General features: G+C 40.4%; 1 protein-coding gene and 1 non-coding gene across 2 annotated transcripts; one reads left to right on the forward strand and one right to left on the reverse strand.

The window, feature by feature from the left end:
• LOC109841270 (caffeoylshikimate esterase-like) lies at positions 1,956-3,056 on the reverse strand. The gene is made up of 6 exons (XM_020410187.1): positions 2,974-3,056; positions 2,825-2,857; positions 2,633-2,726; positions 2,525-2,557; positions 2,265-2,411; positions 1,956-2,092 (listed from the first exon to the last, which is right to left on the reverse strand). The coding sequence occupies exons 1-6, from the start codon at positions 2,974-2,976 to the stop codon at positions 1,956-1,958; spliced, it is 447 nt and encodes a 148-aa protein (XP_020265776.1). The 5' UTR covers positions 2,977-3,056.
• On the forward strand, positions 3,435-3,508 carry TRNAR-UCG. Its single transcript has one exon. It is a non-coding gene; the product is annotated as a tRNA-Arg (tRNA).

The raw sequence follows: 15,234 nt of genomic DNA on the forward strand, positions 1-15,234 counted from the left end.
ATGTCTTCCATGGAGATTTTTTTCTTTGATTAGGATAAAGTTATTAAATTATTTTTTAATGTAACTCATAGATATGTCTTATGTTAATACCAATTCAAGTGATTCATTGACGTTTTTTGAATTTTAGATTTATTTCCATCACTTTCCCATTTGCAATGGAAATAACTCAATTCTTTTAAAGTTATCTCTAAATATTCTAATAGTTTCTCCATATGTAATTCCTTGTATTCTTTTACCCTATAAATATTATTAACGTCAAAGATTAAAGTTTCTAAATTAAAATCAATTAATGCTAAGGTATAATATTATAGTGTTTTATCATTTCTATGGATTTAAACATCTATCAATTAATGTTACGAATGTATTTTGGCTACCCCAACTTATTACTAAAATTATATAAAATTAATTTAATTTATATAGTGCCGATAAATTTTTAATCTATAATATTTTTAAAAATTTTATCTATTAACCAGATGTTTTTAATCAATTTATTGTTTTTGTTTACCAGTATCAACTTAGACTATTCTTAGATGCTGAATGTAGTAATCCGCTAAATTATGAAATTTTAATCATATATATTATATATATCATATATATATATATTAATATTATATATATATATATAGTAATATATATATATTATATATATATTATATATATATATTATTATATATATTATTATATATATTATGAAAATTAAAAATCACTTTTCTTTGCAAGTTTTAAAATTTTAGCCTCCCATTTTGTGGTTTTGAACTTTGAGGGTGTGATTTATAATTTTTTAAAAATTTTGAAAAGAGTTTTTAAATAAATTTACTTTTAAGTTTGGATTGTAATTCTATAATTCATCCTCTCACTGGTGGTAATTTTTTAAATGCTTAGCTAATTTCTTGTAAGCTCTAAAGATTTTGAGGGTGTCTTTTGTCAATTTTTTGAAAACTATAGATTAATTTTGAAAAATATTAATTTCAGCGGTTCTATGCCAATCGACTGAATGTTGTGTGTGCTAGTTAAATTTTGAAAATTGTTTAGAGTTTTTTTTTTTACAATTTTAAATTTTGAAAGGGAGTTTTTAAAATTTTGCAGGGTTAATTTCGGCAAATTTTAATTTTTGTAGGTGTCTACAGGGTAATATCTTGGAGTTCATCTTATGGTTATTTATCAATTTAGAATTTTAGGCGGTTGTTTTATATTTAGATACTTTGACAGTTGTTTTATATTTTTGAGTATATTTGAGCGGTGTTATTAAAAAATTTAAATTTATAATATCAAAAATTTTAGGTGTATCATGGTATCTGCTTGAATTCCCATGCTGTGTTGTTTGTAGTTTTAAAAGTTTAGAATTTATTTGCTTGTCTTGTAATTTATAATTTTTGAGGGTGTTTCTACTATTTAGAGACATTGAGGTGTTAACTGTACATTGTTAAATTCTTTGCAAACTGATGTTATGTTTTTATGTTCTATGTTTATTTAAGCTTTGAGACGGGGTTGGATGATTTTTTATAATTTTGAACCTTTTTAGGGTCTTTCTCTCGTCGCAATTTTAAGGACACCTTTTTTTGGTTTTTTTGCAATACTTCATGTATTATAATATGTTATCTATTGTAATTTTCTTTTCTTTTAACAAACTAGAATATCATTTTTTATGTTGTTATATATTTTATTAGTATATTATTTTTAATTGTTAAGCCTAAACATAGGTTCACGATAGGATTAGATGTAAGATAGTGATTATGATTTGATAAATTCAGATATAAATAAAATATTTAAAATAGTGAAGGGTATATTGACCATTGAAATTAGAATTAATTAGGTAGATAAGGTAATTCAACTATACGGGGTATATGTTTGTTAAAAAGATCCGAGTTAACTCGTACTTTAAAGAGGTATGATATATACCTATAGTATAGTAATATAATAGTATATATATATATTGAGGAGATAAAGTAAAGAGATCAAACCTTGCACATGGGTGCAACCAAAATAGCACCATCCCAGTATGTTGGCTTCTTCCTATGTAACAAAAGGACCAAAGCTCCTCCCATAGACTCGCCAAATATAAACCTCTTCTTCTTTTCGTTCTCATTCCTCTCTATTTACAAGAGTTAAATAACATTCTTCAAAAAAAAAAAAAAACAAACCAAAAAGGAAAAAATTCATTAAAAATGTGGGAGAAAATTATTGAATTACACATCGACGTGATTTAATTCAATAATTAAAATATCTCGATGTAATTTAATTCAATACGTGAAATTATTACTTACCACAAATATTCGTAAAATGTTCATCGCAATCGTTAACGATATTTTCGAAACTTGGGATGTAACCTTGTAATCCAGAGGATTTCCCATGGCCTTCTAAATCTATTCCATATACTGCATACCCAGCCTTTGCAAGTTGAATCCCAGTTCCTAAATGAATAATAATTATGATAATAATAAGTTAGTAATATTTCTTACATAAAAGAAAAGGTTAATACCCTTTTTTATCAAGAAAAATCAATTTTTTGAGAATAATTAATCACCTTTCATTGAGATGCTACACTCCATTGCATAACCTATTTAAGAACACGAACAATAAGATGAATAAAAATGTAATGATATTAAAAAGGGAAAAAATTAAATAAAAATACCATGGCAAAGGAAAATCAAAGCTTTGGGGTCTTGGTTCGCAGGAATCCATCGACAAGTAAAGAGCTTCAATCCTCTTGAATTTTGTATAAATTCCTAGAATCAAAAGTTTGATTATTAGTTGATTCTATCTAGATTTTAAATCATACATATATACAAGAAAGAAAATTTAGAATAAAAGGTCTAAAAATTACCTCTTCATATTTGATGATCTCAGAACCTTGTGCCTAAAATGGTGACATATTGACGGAAGGAAAATGGAACCCAAGTTAGAAAAAAGAGTTGAATTCTATAATCAATTGAAGAAAAATATTGTATGAACATTGTTTTATGAGGAACTTACCATTGAGAAAAGAGAGCACTATACATAGAGTTTTTGAGAATAAAAGTGAGAAAAGACTCAAAACAAATATTCCTTTATATAAGGAATTTGTTTCAGGCTAGATCCTTTTTCTCGAGGAGGCAATTGAGTTAGTGAGTGTATCTTTTTTGATAGAGTCAAATCCTTTTGTGGTATTTATTGTAGCAGCCCTCCTCAACTTTCATGATATTGCATTAGCTTCTTGCCATTTTAAAAACTAAACATTTACTGTTCCAGTAGGAGTCAAATCATGAGACGTTACATCTTGTTATTAATGAGATAGTGAAGATGATCAAACCCTTGAGATGTAACTCTATTTGAATTTTCTTTTTAATACATGAGCAATCATCTTAACTTTCTAAACTTGCATTATTAGAGTGTCTTTTATTAAAAAAACAAACTATCGTATAAATAAATAAGCATGAGCTATCTGCCATCTCCAGGACCGCATAGCGCAGTGGATTAGCGCGTCTGACTTCGGATCAGAAGGTCGTGGGTTCGACTCCCACTGTGGTCGGTTTTCTTTTTCACCTTTTTCCCCAGAATTTTTATCAATATTTTTTCATTTATTATTTTTCTTGATCTCATGATGATAAGTTCAAGCTCAAAATATACCATTGCCATGTTTTTTGGTCCATGAAAATATTCATTCATTTACCATTATGAAATGATTAGTACATCAATTTATCAGTAAACAGTCTGGTAATCAAAACAGAATGAAAATTTACATTCTCTCAATTCTATCTTTCATATGAACAGGTATAGATTCATTCAAAATTTTTGAGAAGATGGAAACTTTGATTGCTCGAAATAGGATACTCGACTCTCTAGCTTTTCCTTTACTGAGAGTGTCATCCTCTTCATCATCTTCAAGAATCCCCTCCCCTTCAAGTTTGAAGAAAACCAGTTAATGACTTGTGTCCAATCACATGATTTCCATGAAAAATTCATCCAATCCATCACTTCATTCCAAATTTCAACAGCAAACTGACACTCAAAGAATATGTGTTTAATTGTTTCAGGTTGGCTTCTAGAACAGATAACACACTGGTTTTGTTTATTCTCCAAAATACCCATACGGCACAATCTGTCCATAGTGAGAAGTCTGGAGTGGCAAGCTAGCCATAGAACAAAAGAATGCTTAGGATATTGATATGCTTTCCATACTGTGTCAAACCAGCCCACTGGAGGAGAAGACTGAATTAAAGCATAGTACACAGAAGATAAATGAACTCTACCATTTGTGCAGCAATCATACATGAATCTGTGCAAGTTATCTTCATTTCCAAATTTTTCAAGCACCAAATTTCTAACCTTGAGAAGTTGTTTCCACATCCACGAATCATTCACTTTACTTTGAACTTGCCAAATATTCAAAGTTTGTAAGTAGTTACCATGTATCCATTTGATCCATAACCAATCCTTTTTCAAATGTATCATCCATAAGAGTTTAGTTGCAGCAGCAAAATTCCAAGCCTTAGCTGAAAATAGACCCAGACCCCCATTCTTCTTGCTTTGACAGATGGTATTCCAGGATACCAAATGAATCTTATGCCCCCAAAGGAAATCAGAGCACAACCTATCTATTTTTTCCAAGGCTTTGAATGGTAGAATATAGTTGCTGATCCAATAGGTTTGAATTCCTAGGATTGTTGATTTTATAAGTTGAAACCTTCCTGCATAAGATAGTGTAGGCGTCTAAAATTGTCTACGAGAGCCCACACGAAACTCGAAGCAATGAATGGGCGAATCAAGAAGATTCGTCAAATCAACTCGTACGCGGCGGTCAACGCGCGTACGTCAACCAACTCGTGCGCGCCGGTCAACGCGTGCACGACAACCAACTCGTGCGCGCCGGTCAACGCGCGTACGTCAAATCATCTCATGCGCGTCGGTCAACGAGTGCACGTCAAATCACCTTGTGCGCGCCAGTCAACGCGCGCACGTCAATCAGCCCGCGCGCATCGATCAACACGCGTATATTAACCAACGCGCGTTCGACGATCGGTCTCGCGACGAAGCATACAAATCAACAAATCTATCGAATACGCGACAAGAACAAGTCCCGGAAGAAAGAAACCAAAAAAGGGAGAAAGTTGGCGAACCCGCGCTAAGCGCAGGACGGAATTGTTTGTTGGAAATTTGCAGTAAAAAGACAATGAAAGAAAAATTTGACTTGTATTCCTCTCAAAATCAATTACAATTTGGATTCCGATTACAAAAGAGAGGAGAATGAATTTGATTCTCCCCTTTGTTTAATTCTGGGTTCTTCACGGTGGCGATGAGATGCCTCCCTCGAATGCTCGCGTCGAGTTTGCTTCTCGTTGACGATCCGAACGTCTTGATTCACTGGAACGATGTCTTCTCCTCACGATTTGACGCTGTGGAGAACTTGCGTGGCAAGTTTTGAAATAACTCTTGACGAGTTGATAACTCTGAACGAGTTTTAGAAGAACTTGCAGAGCAAGTTTTGAACTCTGATCGAGTTGATAACTCTGACGAGTTTTAGAAGAACTTGCAGAGCAAGTTTTGAACTCTGATCGAGTTGATAACTCTGAACGAGTTTGAACTCTTGAAAAAGAGTTGATTTGAACCGAAAGTCGGTTATAAGCCAAGGGAATGCTCCTGTGGTCGATCGCTTCCAAAGTTAGCCGAAGATCTCTCCTTTGCTGCCCAAAAAGAAGGATCCCAGAGCCCAGAGCCAAAAAGCCCCGAACTCAGTTGAGTTTCTGATATTTATAGGGGATTACGGGTGGTAACTGCCCCCTTAATCCACTCTTAAGTGGGGCAAAAATCCCTCAAATCGTGGGAAAAAATAGTTCCTGGAACTGTTCATTACGTGCTTTGAACGAGTCAAACGCTGAAAAATAGCGTTTAGGGCCCGAACTCTGCGTTTTTAGACTAAAAACGCAGAGTTGGGCCTATTCTGGTGGCTGAACGTACTGGCCGCGCAGCGTGATGAACTCTGAGACGCAGAGTTGGGATGTTTTAGGCTGAAAACGCACAATTCGTGCTGTAAACGCACAGTTGGGCCGAAAACGCACAGTTGACCTGTTTAAAGGCTGAAAACGCACAGTTTTGCTGTTTTAGAGATGAACTCTGCGTTTTAGGCTGAAAACGCAGAGTTGTGCCTGTTTAAAGGCTGAAAACGCACAGTTGTGCTGTTTTAGAGATTAACTCTGCGTTTCTAGACTGAAAACGCAGAGTTGAGCCTGTTTAAAGGCTGAAAACGCACAGTTGTGCTGTTTTAGAGATTAACTCTGCGTTTTGATGTTGAAAACGCAGAGTTGAGCCTGTTAACGGCTGAAAACGCACAGTTGTGCTATTTTAGCGATTAACTCTGCGTTTTGATGTTGAAAACGCAGAGTTGAGCATGTGCGCTTTGACTCTGTAATGCAGAGGCGAACCTTAGGTGGGCTTGGCGGGCTTCAGGCTAAGTCCAATGTTCTGACGAAGTCCAGTCTTGCAGACGGTCTTCAGAACATTACTTGTTACGAAGAACAGGTCATAACTTTCAAACCGTACGTCGGAATTGGACTGGTCCGACCCGCGCAACCGCGGGTCGGACTGATCCGACCCGCGCAAGTGCGGGTCGGATTGGTCCGACCCGCGCAAGCGCGGGTCGGACTGATCCGACCCGCGCAAGCGCGGGTCAGACCAGTCTGCCGCGCTGTTTTGACCCCTTGATGTGTATTTCGATGGTTTTAACGGTTTTCTCGAGATCTTTTCAGTTCTAGGGGTTTCTAACTGACCTGATATCATCCCCAAACGTGGTTAGGCTGTTGTTAACTGAAGATAGAGCCAAATCACTTGTTCTCATCCAAATAACCGCATTCGGGGTCTATAAATATGAGTCAAAGGCCTCCATTTTTCAGGGGCGATTGATTATCAAGACGAGGAGGTGCTGCCGGATTGTGGAGTCAAAGGAGCACGAATTTCAGCGAGGGTTGACAGATCTTGGCGAGTTCTTCGGCATAAAGAAGGAGAGTTCGAGAGATCCGACGCCCGTTCCCGTCCGTCCCTTGAGATTAGGCTTGGTCTTAATCTCGAGAAGAGCCCTGATTTCGCTTGGTCGATCTCAGCGCTTCAAATCAAATACTTCCTCGGTGAAGACGAAGCTCTGCCGAATTTTTCATCAATCGGATCCAGATCTAAGGCGGTCCACGGATAAACCCCGGCACAGGCAAAGATCCCACGCAATGCAGCGGGTGATAAACGTCCTCTGCGTTTGTTTTGACGAGAGTTGTAAACTTTTGTTTTCATTGTGTAAAAGTCTTATAAAAAGACAATCTTTTTTTGTTTTCATTGTAACGATTGAAGTTGTAATGAATACCGCAATGAATACATCAATTTTCGACGCAAACAAACTGGCGACCACAGTGGGAGCCAACGGTCTCGCTGCCGAGACCGTCGTGTCGCAACCTCGGATCTGCATCCCGGTTGAAGAAGTGGTCGAATACGAGTTCGACCAACTGAAGTTCGAGGAGTATCTGTCGTCCTCCTCCTCCAGCTCCTCCGCCTCTCGCAAGCGAAGGAAGATCAACGCCCCCGTTGTTGCGGTGAGTATAGAAGGCGCGCCCACTTTATCGAAGAGAGCTCGCCAAAGGCAGCGCCAACGCTGTGCGCGCCAACTCGCTAGGGCTTTGGAGTCTATTGACGGGATCCGTTACGAGACGTATCTGAAAATTAGGCAACGTCAAGCGCCCCAACAGCGGACAAATACCCTCTCCTCCAAATCATCAACAAGTGAATGAGTACAAGTCAAAAGGACCCGTTCAAGTCTTGAGGAGCGGATCAAAAAGCACCGCGCACTGCTTGCGCACGCGTGAATTCTTGTGCAGGAGGCCAAGAGATTGGAAGATAAAGGAGTGGAAAAGAAGCCACAAAGACTGCACCAAGTTTGGAGGCCAAAGTCCAAGACGGCGGCCGAAAAGATCGAAAAATGCGGGTCACTCAAATCCGACCCGCCGAACTGCAGGTCACTCAAATCCGACCCGCCAATCTGCAGGTCACCCAAACCCCCCCCGCCAATCTGCAGGTCGCCCAAATCCGACCCTCCAAATCGCGGGTCACTTGGGTCCGACCCTCCAATCTGCAGGTCACCCAAATCCGACCCGCTAATCTGCAGGTCGCCCAAATCCGACCCGCCAAAACGCAGGTCACTCCAATCCGACCCGCCAATTTGCAGGTCACTCCAATCCGACCCGCCGATTTGCAGGTCACTCCGATCCGACCCTCCACTTTGCGGGTCACCCAAATCCGACCCTCCGACCCGCGGGACACTCAAGTCTGACCCGCGTCAGGGTAAAGACAGAAGACGTTATGCACATATTTCGTCGATCCCTTCGAGTTCCGCACCTCCGACGGAGCACTGTGACAGTGTGGATTTGTCCCGATTCAAGTTGAAGACAGTCGATCGCCTGGGTCCTTTGCAAGAGGATCGAGGCAAAGTTCTGAGCAAAGAACGTTTGGGTCCGGTGACTGAACCCCGAGCAACTCGTCGAGCTGGGGGTCGCACACGCCCTCTCAACAATAACAAGCATTCTTATAAAGGGAAAACTCTAGTTTCCACCCGTCTGGGGGTGTGTATTCAAAACCAGGAGCCTGTTGAGATCTTGCGCTCCCAAAAGCGTAGTTCTAAACACGTGACTCTTGAGAACGCTAATAAAGCGGCAAATCCCCTGAAAGAAACGTATTCATCTGACGATGACAACGTTATACTTGGGGAGTTGTGTCAACGTACGATAGGTTGCTCCGGTCATCTGACCGATGAGTTGTACTATCGGGCTGGGGGTATGAACAAGTCTCGGAAGAGATATACCCGAGAAGCAAAATCTCACTGCCCGTGCGCCGAACTTATCAAGGCAGTATTATCAGCGTGTAGCTGCCCCAAGACCGCTCCGCAGAGGGTCTCGGTATTTGAGAGGATCTCCAACGGAAAGGATAAGTCCAATCTAAAGCGCCTCTGTAAGAAATGATCGGTCGTTCAAGGTGACGAACCCCCAGAGGTTACCATCAATATGGTTGATAAAGAAAAATCGATTCGACCTTCTAGCTCTGACCCGCTTTTATCGCATCGTCTAACTCGGTTGCAATTAGGGACCACTAAACGCAGGGACTACCAAAGAATGCAGAGAGGGTTATCCTCGGATGATGTAGCATCAGATGCTAACTCTGCAGTCGCTTCTGACAATACGGTATCTAGCCCAGGGCAATCCCGCGAGGTGTTTATGATTAACACCGAGGAAGCAACTAAAATGGTTGAGGATGCTCTAGCCAAGCAGAAGCAAGCATTTAAATTCGAAATTGAAATGGCTATGTTGCGGATGAGGGAAGAGCATGACCAACAGATCTGAGCCTTGTTGAATCGGCTGGGTGAATCCAGTCGTCGCAACAATGTTAGCCAAGCAGGTAGCGATTCAGATGTGGATGAACGTCTCGACGATAAGAACCCTCCCGTTGACCAAAATGCTGGGGGTGGTCCTGCCAATGATGACAACACCGGGAGTGGCCCCGTTATTCATCTTAAGGATCGTCCTAGGCCCGATACGAGCGAGGATGAGAAAATAAGAGATCTCGAGAGTAAAATCAACGCTCTAATGTCTGCTCAAGAGGTGAAAAGGACTGGCATTCCATGTCCATATCCAAGAGAGTGGGATTCAATCCCTTATTCGGCAAGGTTCAACCTGATCAACTTCACACCGTTCGACGGGAATGGTTCGCCCACACAACATCTGATCTACTTCAAGTCCCACTTGGGCATGATCTCCGGCAATGAAGCCTTGATGGTTCGGTCATTCGTTGGCACCCTTCGCGGGCCCGCCTTCGATTGGTACCGCTGTCTCAAGCCCGAAAGTATTAACAACTGGGACGATATGGAGAGCTCATTCCTTGGCAGTTTCTTTGATGACGACGATGAGGTATCCATCAGGACACTTTTCGATGAGAAGCAAGAAGATGACGAGACAGTCGACGACTTCGTCAAGCGCTTTCGGAATAAAGCAATGAACTGCCGAGATCCGATCACGGAGGACTTCATCCTTCAGACATGTCATAACAACCTATCTATTGAGATATTGGAAGTTATGGGAGTCGCACCGTCTAACACTTGGAAAGACTTGAAGGTGCACGGTGAACAAGCCGAACGCTTCCTCCGAAGGAAGAAGGCCGAGAGGAGCCAACCGACGGCCAATCCTCCGAACTCAAACTTTGCCTCCCGTGGTAAGAGCAAGGCACCTACAGCTGCTGTTAGTACAAATCAAACGTCACAACAGCAATCCCGAAGGCAGCAAAAGACTTCGGACCCGAGACTCCAAAAAGAGTATTCTTTCAAGGACGAGGACGTTCCAGTCATCTTCGAATCTCTCCTTGAAAACAACAAGATTAAGCTTCCACCCATCATAAATCAGGAGGAAGCTGATAACATTTTGGATCCAAAGTATTGTGCATACCACAGAAGGATCCTTCATCCCACCAAGGCTTGCTTCGCTCTCAAGAATAGCATCCAAATCCTGGTTGAAGCTGGCGTTATATCGCTCAGTTAAGTCGCAGATAACACTCCAACAAGTATAAGAGTATAAACTGCTTCTTAATACTCCGAAAAGTATACGAGTATAAACTGCTCCTTTCAAAACTCCAACAGGTATACGAGTATAAACTGTTTTCCTTGTATCAAACGGGAAGTTCCTGGAGAATAATATACATAATATTCTTAAGGATAACCCGACATCAACAAAAGGGTTGAAAATAAGACATTGCTTATTGGACTCAGTTTCGCCAAAGAGTTAGGGTCGAATATCTCAAAAGTTTTCGGTGATTCTCAACTAACAGTCAACTGCGTTTATAGTAGAGATAACCTACTCAACGGCGTATATCGCCTTATTACCAAGGAAGGCGTCCAACTTATGATGCCGATAAACGGCAAGTTCCTGAATAAATACTACCCTTAGTGTATTCAGGATAATCAATGTATCGGGAAGTTCCCAGAAGAATACTGCATGTGGTATTCTTAGGGATAACCCAGTTGCTATAATAAATAAAAATTCACACTTGGACTCTGAATGTTTTCAAAGTTAAAGCGTGTTTTTATTATTGATGAATGAGATTCGATCACCTTGACAGATCAACTTTTCTTCACAAAATCCTCCACTGATCAAATCAATTGACGGTGGGTCCACTAAAATTTTTATCCGCCAATTCATGGCAATTCCCAAAACTTGACGTGTTAAGGCATAATCACTTAACATCAAAATCCCCCATCGAGTGTTTAGTACAAACCAGTATTTCTACTGCTACCTGTATTCCACTCTCTTTGCTTTCAGGTCAAACCTATAAAAGTTAGGGCCAAAACCAAATTCGCCTCTCGATTCCTTTCATGAACGAGAGGTTCATTTTCAATTCGAGCAATCAAACCTATAAAAGTTAGGATTGTCTCCAACCTCACTTAGTCAAACCTGCAGATAGTTAGGACTAAGGTCGAGTCATCTCTTTCGATAAACGAAAGAATTCCATCTTTTCCTTTTCAACCAAACCTATAAAAGTTAGGGTCGAAATTGGAATTTCCCCTCAATAAATGAGGAACTCTTTTCTTATATCAAACAACCAATCCTATAAAAGTTAGGGTCGTTTGAATCTTTCCGATTCTCGGAGTGGAGATCCCACTCTTAGTTTCATCTTTCCGGATTCTGGGGGTGGAGATCCCACCTCGAGTTTCCTTTCCGACTGAAGATAGAAAGATAGAATATAAAATTCTTCCTCTTTCGTTTTCGGGTTTGTCTTTACCCTGAGAAAAGACGTAATTCTCAAATCCGCGCACTTTATGCCCGGGGAATTTTATCTCGATTCCTAAATAGAGATAAGCCTACGCCTAACACGCATTGTCGATTTAGTCTTTCACCGAATAAAAAAGATACCAGAATATAAGTCTGGGGACTTTTATCCCGAATCCTAAGTAGGGATGAGTCAGCGTCTAACAAGCGTTGCCGGGTGCCATATTCCCGTAAGAAATGGCGAAGTCTATGTATTCAAAGTCATAGCACCAAGTCTAAGTGAATTAATTCTCTTAGCGCAACGTTACATGTGAAACGGGTTTTAATAATTCACATGCTAGCCCGATTCAAACGGTAATCGGTAAAGGCACATCAAATGCGTTGAAGGCTGGGGATTTGCCAAAAATCTTAAGTCTACGTCTAACACACGTCACCGGTTTAGTCTTTCACCGATTGAAAAAGACACCAGGGTCTGAGCCTGGGGAATTTACCTCGAAGCCTAAGAAGGGGTAAGTCAACGCCTAACATGCGTTGTCGTTTAGTCTACTCCCATGAGAAAGACAAAGCCTATGTATTCAAAGTCATAGCACCAAGTCTAAGTGAATTAATTATCTTAGCGCAACGTTATGTGCGGAACGGATTCAAAATAATCCGCACGCTAGCCCGACTCAAACGGTAGTTGGTAAAGGCTCATCAAATCCATTGAGGGCTGGGGATTTGCCAAAAATCCTACGGGTATCATGTTTGATTATCCCAAATGGAGTAAGACCTCATAATAAAGGAGACATAACGAACAAAATAAAATGAAAACTATATATATATATATATATATATATCTTCTATTGATAAAATTTTGAGTTTGCAGGTGTTGGATCTTGGCTAACTTCTGTTTCGAGAGCTCCAATTTTCTGGATATCACAACTCGTGAACGCTCCAAGTCATCCTTCGCCATCCCCAAGATAGCCAAGGCCTCCATTTGATCCACCCGACTTTGTTGCGTTTGAATCTCAAGTCCAGCCGAAGCCCGAGTGTCGTGCCATGCTTGTAGACGAGATTCCATCCAAATGGCTGTGTACGTTGAGCTACCAGCAGTCTTCAACTCTTGTAACCGTCGGAATTCGCGCTCCAGCCGGTCCAAAGCGTCGACATAGCTAATCTGCAATAAAGATCAACAGCTCAGTCAGATCAAGAATCAAGATACATAAATCAAAAGACCAAAAGGGAAATTGCGAATCTTTAATTGAAATTCTATGAAATGGAATTTTCCAATTAAAGGTCCAATTAAACCTATACGACATTCGTGGTCAAATAAAAGGTCTCGATCATGTCAACATGCAGATTCACAAGCTCAATCATGTCATGTATAAGTTCGAATTCAAGGCATATAAGGTTCTTGAGTCATGTATAAATTTGGATTCAAGGCATACACAAGTTGGGACTCAAGTTATTTCGACCACATACAAGGTTGGATTCAGTCGCATCGAGTTCAATCATGTATAAGTTCAAACCATGCAAGAGTACAATCATGTACCAGAATTCAGACATACACGAGAATCCAATCATGTACAAAATTCGAGCCATACACAAGGTCAAATTCGAGTAATTCGGCTATATACAAGTTTGAATTCAAAGTTGGAGTGCAGGGCATATACAAGATCGAATTCAAAGCATACAAAAATTCTCGGCCAATAATTAAATTCAAGTGCGAGTCATCAACCAAGAGCTCAACAAAGGGTTCGGTCACGCACGAGTTCAACCATATAGAGGTTTGAGTTCAAGTCCTCGAGCTACATACAAGTTTGGATTCAAGGAATATAAGAGTTCAACCATACACGAGAGCTTGGCTATATACAAAGTTTGAAGTCGATCATATACATGAGTTCAATCATATACAAATTCAGTCATATACAAGACTCAATCCATAAACATCAACCAAGCTCAACCAATTTTGGCCATCAACAGTCCAAATTTTCGGCCATGAGCAACCCAAAAATCGGCCACCATCAACCCTCAAAAGCAAAAAATTTCGGTCTCTTTTCTAAGATCAAAGAGTGGGGGACTGCAGTATCAAACCATGCTCACAATTGAAGCCGAATTCAGCCATGAACATGTCAGAATTTTCGATCATGAACAGTAAAATTTCGGTCAATTTCTCAAGCTCCACACCCAAATTTCGGTTTTCTTCCAAGATTAAAGAGCTAGGGTTGAAATTATCAAGCCATGAACACAATCAATCAAAAATTTCGGCCAACACTCAAACCCAATGCAAATTTCGGATTTCCCCCAAGTTCAAGAATTAGGGTTCCAACCATCAAACCAAAACCCATGAGTTCAAGGCAAGAAATCAAAACTGAAATCACAACAAGCCATGGAAGAAAACTTACCCAAGTTCCTGAAGTTTGAAGAGGAAGAAAGTCCCAAAATGGCCAAAACCCTAGGTTCGAATCTCCCCTCTGTGCTCAAATCCGAATTGGAAGAAGAGGATGGAGTTGAGGAATTTAAAGGAGGGGAAGCTTTGATTTCGTTTGGAATTCTCGAGGAAGAAGAAGTCTTGAAGAGTTAGGACTCAATGAAGAAGAAACCGAAAATTTGAATGGGGGGAGAAGAAGTCCTGGAACCGAAGTTGGAGAAGAAAGAGAACAGAATCGGGACTCCTTTTTTTTTCTCTTTTCTTTTGACCCCTCTCCGACCCGCGTTCCGCGGGTCGGATGTGTGTCCGACCCGCGTGCTCGCGGGTCGGATTAATCCGACCCGCGATCACGCGGGTCGGATCCATCTGACCCGCGTGAACGCGGGTCGGATCCATCTGACCCGCGTGAACGCGGGTCAGACCAGGTTTAGTGCCCGTTTCGCCGTATTTTCGTCCGTTTTCGTCCATTTTCGAAATTTTCGAAGGTTAACCTCATCTCCCGGACAATTTCACGGCATTTTTGTTCATATTTGGAATGTTCAGAGTTCGACTTCATTTCCCAGATAATTGAGCGGCATTTTCAGTCAGATTTGGAATTTTCGGAGTTCAATTCCGTCTCCCAAATAATTTCAAGATATTTTCGCCTATTTCAGAATACTCGGGACCCAATTTTATATTTTGGATGATTTCGCGATATTTTCGCCTATTATCGGAATATTCGAAATCCAAACTCCAATTGGCGACCATGAGTCCCTATTATCGGAATATTCGAAATCCAAACTCCAATTGGCGACCATGAGTCTAAACTGTTTCCCATCTTGACAGGAAGTTCCTGGAGAGTATTACATATAATAATTCTTAAGGATAACCTGGCAACCTCTGACGGGTATACGAGGTTAAACTGATTTCCGAAATTCCCAGAAGTACACGAGTATAAACTGGTTCTCCTCAGGTTAACGCGAAACCCTAAGGTCAACGCCGGTCAACGCGTAGCCCTAGGTCAACGCCGGTCAACGCGTTGCGATGAAAGTCAACGCCGATCGATTCAAAACCCTAAGGTCAACG

This window comes from Asparagus officinalis, chromosome 1 (assembly GCF_001876935.1).
Source record: "Asparagus officinalis chromosome 1, Aspof.V1, whole genome shotgun sequence".
Taxonomy (NCBI): Eukaryota; Viridiplantae; Streptophyta; class Magnoliopsida; order Asparagales; family Asparagaceae; genus Asparagus; species Asparagus officinalis.